The sequence below is a fragment of the Protomyctophum bolini genome (genome assembly GCF_963924005.1).
Source record: "Protomyctophum bolini genome assembly, chromosome: 12".
Lineage (NCBI taxonomy): Eukaryota > Metazoa > Chordata > Actinopteri > Myctophiformes > Myctophidae > Protomyctophum > Protomyctophum bolini.
This window is the reverse complement of record NC_137873.1, coordinates 40,232,112-40,246,546: the sequence shown is the minus strand read 5'-3', so window position 1 is coordinate 40,246,546 and position 14,435 is coordinate 40,232,112. Positions and strand designations below refer to the sequence as shown.

The 14,435-nt window shown below is 44.1% G+C and overlaps 1 protein-coding gene across 1 annotated transcript; it reads left to right on the top strand.

Annotated features, from left to right (window-relative positions):
* The first annotated feature begins 797 nt into the window (after positions 1-797).
* On the top strand, positions 798-11,566 carry LOC308325159 (solute carrier family 22 member 13-like). The gene is made up of 10 exons (XM_080777576.1): positions 798-1,280; positions 1,378-1,481; positions 2,003-2,157; positions 2,722-2,890; positions 7,367-7,487; positions 8,374-8,474; positions 8,696-8,910; positions 9,632-9,740; positions 9,863-10,069; positions 10,867-11,566. Exons 1-10 carry the CDS (start codon positions 855-857, stop codon positions 10,937-10,939), a joined length of 1,680 nt encoding a protein of 559 aa, XP_080633702.1. The 5' UTR covers positions 798-854; the 3' UTR covers positions 10,940-11,566.
* The last annotated feature ends 2,869 nt before the right edge of the window (positions 11,567-14,435 follow it).

Sequence of the window (14,435 nt, the reverse complement as noted above, 5' to 3'; positions counted from 1 at the left end):
GGTCTAATCTTGCTAGCGCATACTGTACATATCCCAAATTGTATGATCTATGACTGTTCAAATGCCCCGAATAGGAGGATTTATTACTAATCCTCATGTTTCTAGTGTGTCGTTTTTAATCAAATGTAGCTTAACCATAACTGATGCTCTGCTACTTCAGTACATATTATATTGGTATTGCACAGCGGCACTAGAATTACTGGTGAACACGGTGGCACTGACTGACACATGGGCCACAATGTCTCGCATTGGCCGCACAAGGTCCAATCCAACTGGGTTTTCACCCATGCAGTCTTGTTTCTATGCCCATACAAAAGTTGCATATTATGACTATATAGAGGCGTATATTTTCTGTTCACTTTTCAAAATATTATATTATGTTATTATATATGTTACGGCATGTTGTAGTATTGTCTTGTAGTCGACAGGCAGGAACAACACGCGGCAACTTACTTTTCCCTCAAACCGATTTTTCTCAATAAAAGCTACAGGCTACGAGAGCTTTTATTGAGGGAAAAGGAAGGAACCTTCTTTTTCCCTCAAAGTTGCCGCCTGTTGTTCCTGCCTGTCGACTACAAAACAATACTACAACATGACGTAACGATATCATCCGTTCCCGACAGGATCATACGCACTTTTGAAACCGAGACCAGGCTTTCCTCCGAGGTGGTGGAAAGCCTGGTGAGGCGAGGTTAATTATCATGAGATCAAACACTGCTGCATAGAACAGGCACAATCAAGCAATTAAGGTCATCATGATTCATGACATGAAATGGCTCTTCTTACAATGCACCAAAGTGAATTATTCACAAAAGTTACTGAATAGTCGGATTGGTTAAATATTTGTAGCGGTGATGTCCTTCAGTATTTTGTCCGTTTTAAACCAAATGGTCCGCAGTGTGAAAATGGTTGATTTTGGTGACATCCTGAGTGCTGTCGGGGACTTCGGCTTGTTCCAGAAGCTGCTTCTGCTGGGCCTCTGCACGCCGTGCGTCTTACTGCCCATGACCTTCACCAACCTTCTGTTCCTCCAGTCAGACCCGGCCCGACGCTGCAACACAGACTGGATACTCAAAGCCCATCCCAGCTTGACCCCAGAAGAGCAGGCTAACCTGACCCTACCACGGGGGACGGACGGGACCTTCAGCAGGTGTGAGATGTTCGTCCCCGTGGACTGGGACATCGACGCCATCAGGGAGTATGGACTGAACGAGACCACAGAGTGCCAGAATGGATGGCTGTACGACAGGTCTATGTATGAAGCCACCATAGTCACTGATGTAGGTTTTTGTATACATTTGAATGATTTACACAACAGTGGTATACCGGCGTGTTGCTGACATTGTCATGCCCACATCAACGACGTTTGTTTTGCAGTTTGATCTGGTTTGTAGCAGGTCAAATCTGGCTGAAGTAGCACAAACCGTCTTCATGGCTGGTTTACTTGCTGGCACATTCATTTTTGGGCCAGTTGCTGAATCGTAAGTTCTTCTTCTTTACCTAATTAAGCCTGATCTATACTCAGTTGCGCATCCTGGGCTCCATTTTCGTGACTGCTAAACCCCTTATCCCTAAACTTATTTGCCTTTTTTTTTTTACTATTTTGCAAAACCTTTTTGAATAGTTAAAATAGCCAGTCTACAAGCTCACAACATGTCAATGTAGATTGGCTAGTTGAACTATTCAAAAATGTTTTTCAAAATAGTAAAAAAAAAAAGGCAAAGAAGTTTAGGTATAAGGGGTTTGTTTAGCGGTGACGAAAATGGATCCCCCTCAGACACTAGCCAGCTCAACGCGTCACGCATGCGATGCATTGTCAGCTTGTAGATCTGCTATTTTCAGTACAAGACACTGGGGCACAACTATATCAGTTGTCACTCATACACCGTACTACCGAAACAAATTCCTAGCATGCTTCTGATCTGATTCTGACACCAAGTATTGCTTTATTATACTATTATCAAGTTCATTAATATTTTCCTGTACCGTCTCTAAATCCCAGGTATGGTCGCCGGAGAGCCACTCAGATACCAGTCGCTCTCCTTCTCATTTTCACCATAACGGCTGGTTTGTCTCCGGGTCTGTACACCTACATGACGTCCCAGTTCATAGTCGGAGCTGCGGCAGCCGGATATCGAGTTAATGCACCTGTATTAGGTATACATCTCCACTATGATATCTACTTCTCTTCTCGTCTACTGGCCGAATCCAGAGTCATCGTACAAATATGTTGTTACCCTTCTCTTCTTAATCTTAACTCTTGTCTTAGATTTGCTATTGTTTAACATCGGAAGTACCATATTTAGATGGTTATTCTTGTTATTCAACACAGAATTTGGATGTGTGTATTTATTGATTGATTGATTGAAATATTTATTAACATTTTGCAGAATTACAGTACATTTCAAGCACAAACTCAATACAAAGACTGTTAACTGTGAGTGGCCGACCCAATTAAGCATTGCACTTGTTTACAAGAGGGTCCACCATGTTCAATTCATCAAAACATTTAGAGACGTACAAATAGACACTTCTATATAGTTAAAGAACAGAACAGGAATTCATACGTCCCAGGTGCATCCATGCGATGTTCTTTTTTTGTTATAGTGTATATACTGTATATTGTTTATATAACAAAATAATATAACTATGTCCTAAATGCTTGCAAATGTACATGTTGCAAATTAACCTAATTCTGTTTCTGCTACTGTACTCTGACAGCGACGGAGTGGATTGGGGTCAGCAGAAGGTCACTGGCCTCCTGTTTGAGCCAGATGTGTGCGGCGGTGGGTCAATGCATCATGTCTGGATTCGTCTACGCTGTCCGTGACTGGAGGACGGTCCAGTACGCCATGGCTGGACCGCTGGCCGCCGTCTTCATGTATATATGGTACGGTATGCTCTGTGACCCGCCCCTTTCCACCGGTTGGTTCCCAGTGGGAACCGGTTCAGTTCTTTTCCACCGGTTGGTTCCCAGTGGGAACCGGTTCAGTTCTTTCCACCGGTTGGTTCCCAGTGGGAACCGGTTCAGTTCTTTTCCACCGGTTGGTTCCCAGTGGGAACCGGTTCAGTTCTTTCCACCGGTTGGTTCCCAGTGGGAACCGGTTCAGTTCTTTTCCACCGGTTGGTTCCCAGTGGGAACCGGTTCAGTTCTTTCCACCGGTTGGTTCCCAGTGGGAACCGGTTCAGTTCTTTTCCACCGGTTGGTTCCCAGTGGGAACCGGTTCAGTTCTTTCCACCGGTTGGTTCCCAGTGGGAACCGGTTCAGTTCTTTCCACCGGTTGGTTCCCAGTGGGAACCGGTTCAGTTCTTTTTTTGGTTCTTAGTCCATGAGCCAAAACTCAGAAATTGGTGGGGAAAACTAGACCTATATTAAATTGTAAATGAATACATGATAACCCTTCCACAGTAGTGGAAGGGCTTTTCATATTTTCGATTATTTTGCATATTTTCCTACATAATGCCTCATTTTCATTTTCATATTTAAAAATGTAAAATTTGTAATACAATAAATCATTGTCTTCGTGTAAGTACTCAATTGGGGAAGTTTCATTTTGATAACGATCTAATAATATAGCTATGGTTTTTATGGTTTTATACGTTCCAATTTTGGAGCTCTGGCTCATGGACTAAGAACCAAAAAGAACTGCACCGGTTCCCAATGGGAACCAAGCGGTGGAAAAGAACTGCACCGGTTCCCACTGGGAACCAAGCGGTGGAAAAGAACTGCACCGGTTCCCACTGGGAACCAAGCGGTGGAAAAGAACTGCACTGGTTCCCACTGGGAACCAAGCGGTGGAAAAGAACTGCACCGGTTCCCACTGGGAACCAAGCGGTGGAAAAGAACTGCACCGGTTCCCACTGGGAACCAAGCGGTGGAAAAGAACTGCACTGGTTCCCACTGGGAACCAAGCGGTGGAAAAGAACTGCACCGGTTCCCACTGGGAACCAAGCGGTGGAAAAGAACTGCACTGGTTCCCAATGGGAACCAAGCGGTGGAAAAGAACTGCACTGGTTCCCAATGGGAACCAAGCGGTGGAAAAGAACTGCACTGGTTCCCAATGGGAACCAAGCGGTGGAAAAGAACTGCACTGGTTCCCAATGGGAACCAAGCGGTGGAAAAGAACTGCACTGGTTCCCAATGGGAACCAAGCGGTGGAAAAGAACTGCACTGGTTCCCAATGGGAACCAAGCGGTGGAAAAGAACTGCACCGGTTCCCAATGGGAACCAAGCGGTGGAAAAGAACTGCACCGGTTCCCAATGGGAACCAAGCGGTGGAAAAGAACTGCACCGGTTCCCAATGGGAACCAAGCGGTGGAAAAGAACTGCACCGGTTCCCAATGGGAACCAAGCGGTGGAAAAGAACTGCACCGGTTCCCAATGGGAACCAAGCGGTGGAAAAGAACTGCACCGGTTCCCAATGGGAACCAAGCGGTGGAAAAGAACTGCACCGGTTCCCAATGGGAACCAAGCGGTGGAAAAGAACTGCACCGGTTCCCAATGGGAACCAAGCGGTGGAAAAGAACTGCACCGGTTCCCAATGGGAACCAACCGGTGGAAAAGAACTGCACCGGTTCCCACTGGGAACCAAGCGGTGGAAAAGAACTGCACTGGTTCCCACTGGGAACCAAGCGGTGGAAAAGAACTGCACCGGTTCCCACTGGGAACCAAGCGGTGGAAAAGAACTGCACTGGTTCCCAATGGGAACCAAGCGGTGGAAAAGAACTGCACTGGTTCCCAATGGGAACCAAGCGGTGGAAAAGAACTGCACTGGTTCCCAATGGGAACCAAGCGGTGGAAAAGAACTGCACTGGTTCCCAATGGGAACCAAGCGGTGGAAAAGAACTGCACTGGTTCCCAATGGGAACCAAGCGGTGGAAAAGAACTGCACTGGTTCCCAATGGGAACCAAGCGGTGGAAAAGAACTGCACCGGTTCCCAATGGGAACCAAGCGGTGGAAAAGAACTGCACTGGTTCCCAATGGGAACCAACCGGTGGAAAAGAACTGCACCGGTTCCCAATGGGAACCAAGCGGTGGAAAAGAACTGCACCGGTTCCCAATGGGAACCAAGCGGTGGAAAAGAACTGCACCGGTTCCCACTGGGAACCAAGCGGTGGAAAAGAACTGCACTGGTTCCCACTGGGAACCAAGCGGTGGAAAAGAACTGCACCGGTTCCCAATGGGAACCAAGCGGTGGAAAAGAACTGCACTGGTTCCCACTGGGAACCAAGCGGTGGAAAAGAACTGCACCGGTTCCCAATGGGAACCAAGCGGTGGAAAAGAACTGCACCGGTTCCCAATGGGAACCAAGCGGTGGAAAAGAACTGCACTGGTTCCCACTGGGAACCAAGCGGTGGAAAAGAACTGCACTGGTTCCCAATGGGAACCAAGCGGTGGAAAAGAACTGCACTGGTTCCCAATGGGAACCAACCGGTGGAAAAGAACTGCACCGGTTCCCAATGGGAACCAAGCGGTGGAAAAGAACTGCACTGGTTCCCAATGGGAACCAACCGGTGGAAAAGAACTGCACCGGTTCCCAATGGGAACCAAGCGGTGGAAAAGAACTGCACTGGTTCCCACTGGGAACCAAGCGGTGGAAAAGAACTGCACCGGTTCCCAATGGGAACCAAGCGGTGGAAAAGAACTGCACCGGTTCCCAATGGGAACCAACCGGTGGAAAAGAACTGCACCGGTTCCCAATGGGAACCAAGCGGTGGAAAAGAACTGCACCGGTTCCCAATGGGAACCAAGCGGTGGAAAAGAACTGCACTGGTTCCCAATGGGAACCAACCGGTGGAAAAGAACTGCACCGGTTCCCAATGGGAACCAAGCGGTGGAAAAGAACTGCACCGGTTCCCACTGGGAACCAAGCGGTGGAAAAGAACTGCACTGGTTCCCACTGGGAACCAAGCGGTGGAAAAGAACTGCACCGGTTCCCAATGGGAACCAAGCGGTGGAAAAGAACTGCACTGGTTCCCACTGGGAACCAAGCGGTGGAAAAGAACTGCACCGGTTCCCAATGGGAACCAAGCGGTGGAAAAGAACTGCACCGGTTCCCAATGGGAACCAAGCGGTGGAAAAGAACTGCACTGGTTCCCAATGGGAACCAAGCGGTGGAAAAGAACTGCACTGGTTCCCAATGGGAACCAAGCGGTGGAAAAGAACTGCACTGGTTCCCAATGGGAACCAACCGGTGGAAAAGAACTGCACCGGTTCCCAATGGGAACCAAGCGGTGGAAAAGAACTGCACTGGTTCCCACTGGGAACCAAGCGGTGGAAAAGAACTGCACCGGTTCCCAATGGGAACCAAGCGGTGGAAAAGAACTGCACCGGTTCCCAATGGGAACCAAGCGGTGGAAAAGAACTGCACCGGTTCCCAATGGGAACCAACCGGTGGAAAAGAACTGCATTGGGAACCGCTTGGTTCCCAATGGGAACCAAGCGGTGGAAAAGAACTGCACCGGTTCCCAATGGGAACCAAGCGGTGGAAAAGAACTGCACCGGTTCCCAATGGGAACCAAGCGGTGGAAAAGAACTGCACCGGTTCCCAATGGGAACCAAGCGGTGGAAAAGAACTGCACCGGTTCCCAATGGGAACCAAGCGGTGGAAAAGAACTGCACCGGTTCCCAATGGGAACCAAGCGGTGGAAAAGAACTGCACTGGTTCCCAATGGGAACCAAGCGGTGGAAAAGAACTGCACCGGTTCCCAATGGGAACCAAGCGGTGGAAAAGAACTGCACCGGTTCCCAATGGGAACCAAGCGGTGGAAAAGAACTGCACCGGTTCCCAATGGGAACCAAGCGGTGGAAAAGAACTGCACCGGTTCCCAATGGGAACCAAGCGGTGGAAAAGAACTGCACCGGTTCCCAATGGGAACCAAGCGGTGGAAAAGAACTGCACCGGTTCCCAATGGGAACCAAGCGGTGGAAAAGAACTGCACCGGTTCCCAATGGGAACCAAGCGGTGGAAAAGGAGCATGTGTGTTTCTCTTGTTTTCCATTGTGCTCCAAAAGCGTTTCGAATGTATTGGGTTTTGAGATCCATGAATTAGAAGTAAGAATTACAATGTTTTAACTTCCAGTTCCAAATCTGTCCTCAAAATCGGGACTCATTTATTTATTTATTTATGATATTATTTATTTACAGATTCAAATACACAGCATTACAGATTTACAGCACTTACTGTAGTAGTCTGGAAACCAATTTCTTTCTTTTTTTTTTATTAGTCTGGCTAAATGTGGTGTCCTCCTTTAAAACATATTTGTCGTAGGGCTCTTACAGATGTGTAAATAAACATTATCAGTGCCTCAGTTCTTGACAAATTCAAGTATATGATTGCATATTATTATTATTATATCTCTAGGTTTATTCCAGAGTCTGCGAGATGGTTGCTTTCACAAGGCAGAAGGGCTGAATCTAAGGCGTTGCTGCTCAAAGTGGCAGCGATCAATGGAACCCCGGTTCCAGAGACCCTCCTGGCAGAGGTACATACGTCAGTCTTGTTTAGGCAATCTGTAGGACACATGCTCAAAAGGACAATTATAATAATAATGAGGCAACACAAGAATTCAGAGTTTGGAAGTGTAAGGATTTTACTCGAGTAAGGAGACAAGACTTACATGAGACCTGTTCATGCATGGAAACCCCAGTCTGACTCCCAGAGTCATCACAGGGTCACAGCCTTTATAGCTTTCACTCCCACTCCAACCTCCAACCCCCAACATAGCCTCAAGACTTGAGCCAGTTCAACAAATGGTACAGTAACATTGTAAAACAAACGGCACCACAGGAGTGTGACAGATGAGATAATCTCAGACTGTAATTTAGAGGAGATACTCTTTATAAAGGGGTATTATTAAATGTTTACATCTTAATTTCTACGACAGTCTCAGCCCTAAACCTCTTCTTCTAACACCTGGTGTGCCCTGAAAATACCCTGAAGAAGGCAGTTGTACCTGCCCAAAACGTTGCTTTCTACTCTACTCTGCATCCAAATAAATAATCGGCACTTTGGCTATCAGTGTGTGCTGCCACTCTTTTGTCTTTTTAAGACTTAACCCATTTTGGGGCGGGAACCCCTTTTGGTGGTCTCATTGTTATAATTTAGCAGATCTACAAGCTCATAGCGCGCCACCGAGTGACGCGCTACGAGCTTGTAGGTCTGCTATTTTTGAAAAATCGTGAAAATATTTATTTCAGAAAACTGGAGGATTTAGAAGATTTTATTTTTAAATTTTGAGGTAAATGTGTTAACTTTTTAGATGTTTCTGCCGTGAGCTGGCACCACTACCTGGTGTGCGTTTAGCATCCTCCTGCACAGTGCCCTGAAAATGTGACAGAATACTTGATAGCCCGTCTTCTGTCCTTCAGGTTACCGAGGAACCGAAAAAACAAACCGGAGCCGGAGGAATCAAATTGCTCTTTACATCACCAGTCCTGATAAAAAGAGTCGTAATTATATCTTTTGTATGGTAAGTCTACCGTAATTTAGTTTAAAAGTGCATTTTATGGAAAGTACTACAATTATCGCTGACCATTTCTAATTGTGTGTGTGTGTGTGTGTGTGTGTGTGTGTGTGTGTGTGTGTGTGTGTGTGTGTGTGTGTGTGTGTGTGTGTGTGTGTGTGTGTGTGTGTGTGTGTGTGTGTGTGTGTGTGTGTGTGTGTGTGCATGTGCGTGTCTGTGTTACGAAGGGCTTCACTGTCCTTAGGCTACTTCTGCCTTTCTCTAAATGTGGGCAAGTTGGGGCTGAACATCTTTGTGGTGCAGTTCCTGTTCGGGGTCACTGAGATCCCGGCACAGCTCCTCTGCATCTGGTCCCTGGAGGTGTTTGGGAGGAGGATCTCACTGGCGTCCACCCTCCTCACCGCTGGTCTCTTCTGTCTCCTAGCCCTGGCTTTCCCCCAAGGTGCATTCACACTTCCCAGCCTGTATTCATTTATTCATATACCGAATATGGAGTTATTTGTTAGGCAAGGCCCAAATATGGAGTCTATGCAGATGTCAGAACGTTATTGTGATGTCAGAACAGGCCAGCTCCATATATGGAGATATAGGGGTGATCAGGTCCAGAGCCCGGGCAGAGGCCTTTAGTGCTGGTTCTGGACAACCGGCTATCCGACGGACTCGACACCGGGCACTGAACTCCCTGTGGGGGTGTGGAACAGTAGTAGGAATAGTAGAGAGAAATTGTGCCCATGAGCTATTAAATAATTGGGGGAAAAACAAATTTCCGGACTATAAGCCGCACCAGCTAAAGTTAGGGAAAAAACCAAATGTGTACAGATATACAAGCCGCACTGGACTATAAGCCACATAGAGGCCATAGCCGGCCATAGAGATAGATTTATTAGGTCCCCTAGCGGCCGTTAGCTGTAAAAAATTAGCCGCACGTTGTATAGGCCGCAGGGTTGAAAGCATGGGGAAAAAGTAGTGGCTTATAGTCTGGAAATTACAGTAGGTCTCCTCCTCCTGTTTTCATTCTACACCAAACCTTTTCTTATGAGAAAATTGCAAAATATTTTGTTTCAGATAGTGTTGTTACTATCACAGCTCTCATTGGACTATTACTTTGTTTCAGATAGTGTTGTTACTATCACAGCTCTCATTGGACTATTACTTTGTTTCAGATAGTGCCATAACCATCACAGCTCTTGCCACTGTGGGAAGGTTCTTCATGAGCTGGGCTGGTTCCGTAAGCATGCTCTATTCTCAGGAGCTGTTTCCCACTTCTCTCAGGTACCGTACAACAACACAAGTTATGTCTTTTTTGAAGAATATGATAAAATAAATACATACACGACACGCATTTTCCCAGAAACGTTCCCTGTCTACTCTATACATTTCATTCACCCATGCAGGCAGACAGCGGCTGCCTTGGTGTCCATAGGCTACAGAATTGCAGGGTTGCTGTCTCCTTCGCTGAACCTGCTGGCCCTGTACCACTGGGCCGTGCCCACCTCCGTCTTCGGTAGCCTGGCAATCATCAGCGGGGCGGTCGCATTCCTGCTTCCTGAGACCAGGAGAACGGAGCTGCCCGACTCCACCGATGAGCTCGTGGGCAAGAGGTGTGTACTACTATATACTGTACTCGGCACCAGTGTTGTTTTTGTCGACTAAAACTAAGACGAAAAATGTTCGTCGACTACCTTTTTTCACTACGATACCTAAATGAAAACTAAGCTATGATGACTAAAACTAAGACTAAATGTATTGACAATTTCGTCAACGGCTAAAAACCAGACTAAAACGCTAAGAAGGGGACTAGTGGACAATAGATCCATTATAAGTCATTTTACACTTGGTTGCATGCTGAAAATAGCAGATCTACATGCTCACAACGCGTGTGACGCGTTGTGAGCATGTAGATCGGCTATTTTCAGCAAGTGTAAAACAGACGGCATCAAAATACATTGTCGACTATAAGGCTCATTAGCTCATTCAGTTTGAGCTACCAGATTGTTAGAATGACATTGTACTGTATGTGGGGAAAGTATATAGATAGGTGTGCAACAGTTCATTAAAAATAATTGAATTAATCTTTCACAGATTATATTACAAAAATTACAGTTTGTGAGGGGAAAATAAATCACATGATTTGAGGTAAAGATAAGCTATTATAATATTTATTTTTTGTGAGAAAACAACACAATTTAACACAGTATAAAATAAGGCGTAACTAAGTTCTGTCTGTCTGTGTCCCTTTATGTCCAAATCATATGGGTATATGATATGGGAACTCCATATGGGGTTCCGTGTAAAAAGTAACAAATAGATAAGAAAGATAGGTAAGAAAATAGTCACTAGTTGCGGCGCAGAACATTTCCATTGACTAATGTAATGTTTTTCTCCCCTTTCTCCACAGAAACATCACCTCCGTGAAGAACGGTACCCCAGACGTGTCCAACCTCAATAGTATAACCTCTACCAAACTCTAGTCGAAATGATTACCTACCAATGCGTTTATTGAGTTGATCTATTCAGTCTGGCTGTTGTGTGGTCACATTCAAACGTTCACAGCAACAACATACCGTACATTATGCTCTGGGACTGGAAGAGAACCAGCCAAGTACAGTATATGGAATTTACTTATCTACCAGTTGATTCTCTGGAAAACAGGACACGATAAGATTGTACGCTACAGTACAGTATATTGTTGATATATACACACTGCCAGATTCTAAGCAGTGTTACCTTGTATTAGATTATAGCCCCTGTCCATGTTCTCTGTATTCCGTTGCCTTGAGCCCTGTTCTAGGTTCTGATTATTCTGTTGCATTTATCTGCAGTTGTACCTGAGTCCATTTATCTGCAGTTGTACCCGAGTCCATTTATCTGCAGTAGAACCTGAGTCCATTTATCTGCAGTTGTACCCGAGTCCATTTATCTGCAGTAGTACCTGAGTCCATTTATCTGCAGTAGAACCCGAGTCCTTTTCTCAGAGACCTGTTCTGTCAACCTGACTTTTGGTGTGCCTTGATCTTTTGCTTGTATCTGGATTGTTGGATATATCTTCTACGCCCCCCTTTGGATTAATTTGCCCGCTTGGACTGTTTCCTTGGTTTTTCGACCCATGCCTGCCTCGGACGGCTACGCGTAAACTTTGTATCCTTTGAAGGGATTTAATAAATTCACTGTATTGAACCTGCTCTATAGCTCCAGTCGACCTTGTCTGTATTGTTGGAAATAGCCTTGGTTTGGCTCTCCTCGCGTGCTCTGGAAAGTCGTTCCACTACAGAGAGGTAACCTTTTACACAGGTAAACATTCTGTTACTTTTCAAGACATTTTAATATATCACCAGTGTTGTTTTTGGCAGCAAATTTCTATTTTAGTTTAGTCATATAGTCTTTGGACTGAAACTTCATTTAGTTTTAGTCACATTTTAGTCACCTGGAATGTCTTAGTGTTAGTCTAGTTTTAGTCGACTAAATGTCATGCGATTTTAGTCGACTAAATCTACAGCTAAAATGTATTTTGGCGGGTCTTGATGCCGTCGTAATGGCTGATTTTACACTTTTTTATTGTCTTATTTTAGTCATCATAGCTTAGTTTTCATTTAATTTTCGTCAGTGAAAAAAGGTAGTCGACGAACATTTTTCGTCTTAGTTTTAGTCGACGAAATTACCAGGGATGTTGTTGCCACAGCAACTTGGTTGCTAGTGATAGTTTTCTAATTTTAAACAAAAATAAGAAGACGGTTAAATATCCTACAGACAAATCTACAATAGAATAGTTTATGATTAATTTCAAAATTAGACCAGAGATTTTAAAAGATCACATGTAAACAGTATGTAATAGTTTTATTGCAATCTTGGGTAAATTTAACTTGATGGAAGGAACAAATTACATGATGTTTCTCAGTTCAAGAAAACATGCTTTGTTACTCTCTTGTACTTTCATTAGACCTGTCCCTTAATCTCATGTGACAGAACAATAAGATAATGAGTTTATATTTATAAACTTTATAAAGTGCATCTAATCTCCTAAATTACAGTATTATACAGTATTGGCTATTTAGTCCAATAATTAAATGGCAGAGGTTGGACAACATTTGATAATTTTGTTTCTCACCTGATTCTGACAAGACATTAGGTCTACTAGCCAGGATAAAAAGATTACCCTAATCTGCTCACTGCAAATACCCTAAATCTGCCTTAATCCAATATGACACCATTGACCACCTTTTAAGTGTCATGTGACGTGTCAAACTAGGGGGTTTTCATGATTCTGAATCCATTCCAAGCATTAGTTTTGCACAAAAAACACTAGGTTATCAATAGGGCCATCTTGGATTAAGGCAAATTTAGGGTTATTAGCAGTGAGCAGATTAGGGTAGATTTGTTTATCCTGGCTAGTAGATAGACCTAATGTCCTCTCAGAATCAGCTGAGAAACAAAATAATCCAATTTTGTCCAATTTGAGAGGAATTCTTTACTTTTACTTTATTTACTGGACTAATTCAGCAGCAGTAGGCTACTGTATTCTCCCTAACGGCTATCCCTTTAGTAAGGAAGTAAGTACATTTTATGTATAACCCATTCTGACCTGAGATCAGATTCATACGAGGTTTCCACTGGACACACACTGGTCTGATGAACCCATTCTGACCTGAGATCAGATTCTAAAAATGTCAGTCGTTCTTCGAATTTTTCAAAAATAGCAGACCTACAAGCTCGTATCGCGCCACTCGGTGGCGCGATATGAGCTTGTAGATCTGCTATTTTTCAATAGGTAAAGCATAACATGATGCTAACACCAAAATGGGTGCCCGGTCAGAATGGGATAAAACAACAACAGTTACAAAGTGCTGCACAGTGGTCAACAAGGTAAAAAAAACTATCCTTTTAAAACGAGATTAATAACACGACGAGAAGAAAAGCAAAATAAAAAGACAAACATTGGCCTGTACAAAAAGGTCAGGTAGACAAATCGCAGCTCAAAATACAAACGAAATAAATATGTTTTCAGCAACTTCTTAAAAATGTAAAACAGCTCTCCTACTGTACATGTGTTTATGCTCATACGCGTACCACATTCATACTATACTGTACATCTCATCAGTGGTGGAAAAAGTACTCGCATCTGTTACCTTTTGTAAAAGTATCAATACTGCAATATAATATAGAAATACTCCATTATGAGTACAAGTACGGTAATAAAGTGTTGGCGTCAAAATGTAGATAAAGTATCAACAGTAAAAGTACTCATTAGACAGAAAAGTCCCATTCCAAGTTCTCAAATGTATGAAAATATTTTTAACATAGCCTTATCTACAAGCTCACATTTTTTGAGTTTGTAGAGTTTGTATTTTCAAACGGCCCGAAATGTATATAGATATTAAGTGGCTATAATGTATGCTTTGTAATAATAATAATCTGAATCTACAAAGTAACTTAAAGTTCCATTTGTGTTTGTATTGGGTTTGCAGCTAAATAATAAAATAATGCAGAGAATACAAAAAAGACCTACTAACAAACCTCAAGTGCTTTGTCTTATACAGTAACGCCAGAGCCGCTATTCCAAAGCCCCTTCAGGTACATTTTAAACTATTTACAGCAATAGGATAATGTTTTTTTGGTGGGTAGATCTTGTTGAGCTGGTTATTTTGAAAGTAGCTCTCAAGTCAAAACAGTGTGGGCACCTGTACAGTAAACCATTTTGAGTTTTAATTTCCTGAGAGAACCGGAACTATGTGAAGACATGTATGTTCTTGTCGGTCGGGATAAAGAAAGCAGAGAAGATATCTTTCTCTTTCTCTTTCTATGAAATGTCATACGACCTGCAACAGATCTACTGTCTCTTATCCAACAGCCTACAGATCTACTGTAACAGATCTACTGTCTCTTTTCCAACGGCCTACAGAGCTGCCGTTATACGAGGGCCAGACATCAGAGACACACTCAATGTCCGCTGCCAAAAGCCTCCGAAATAAG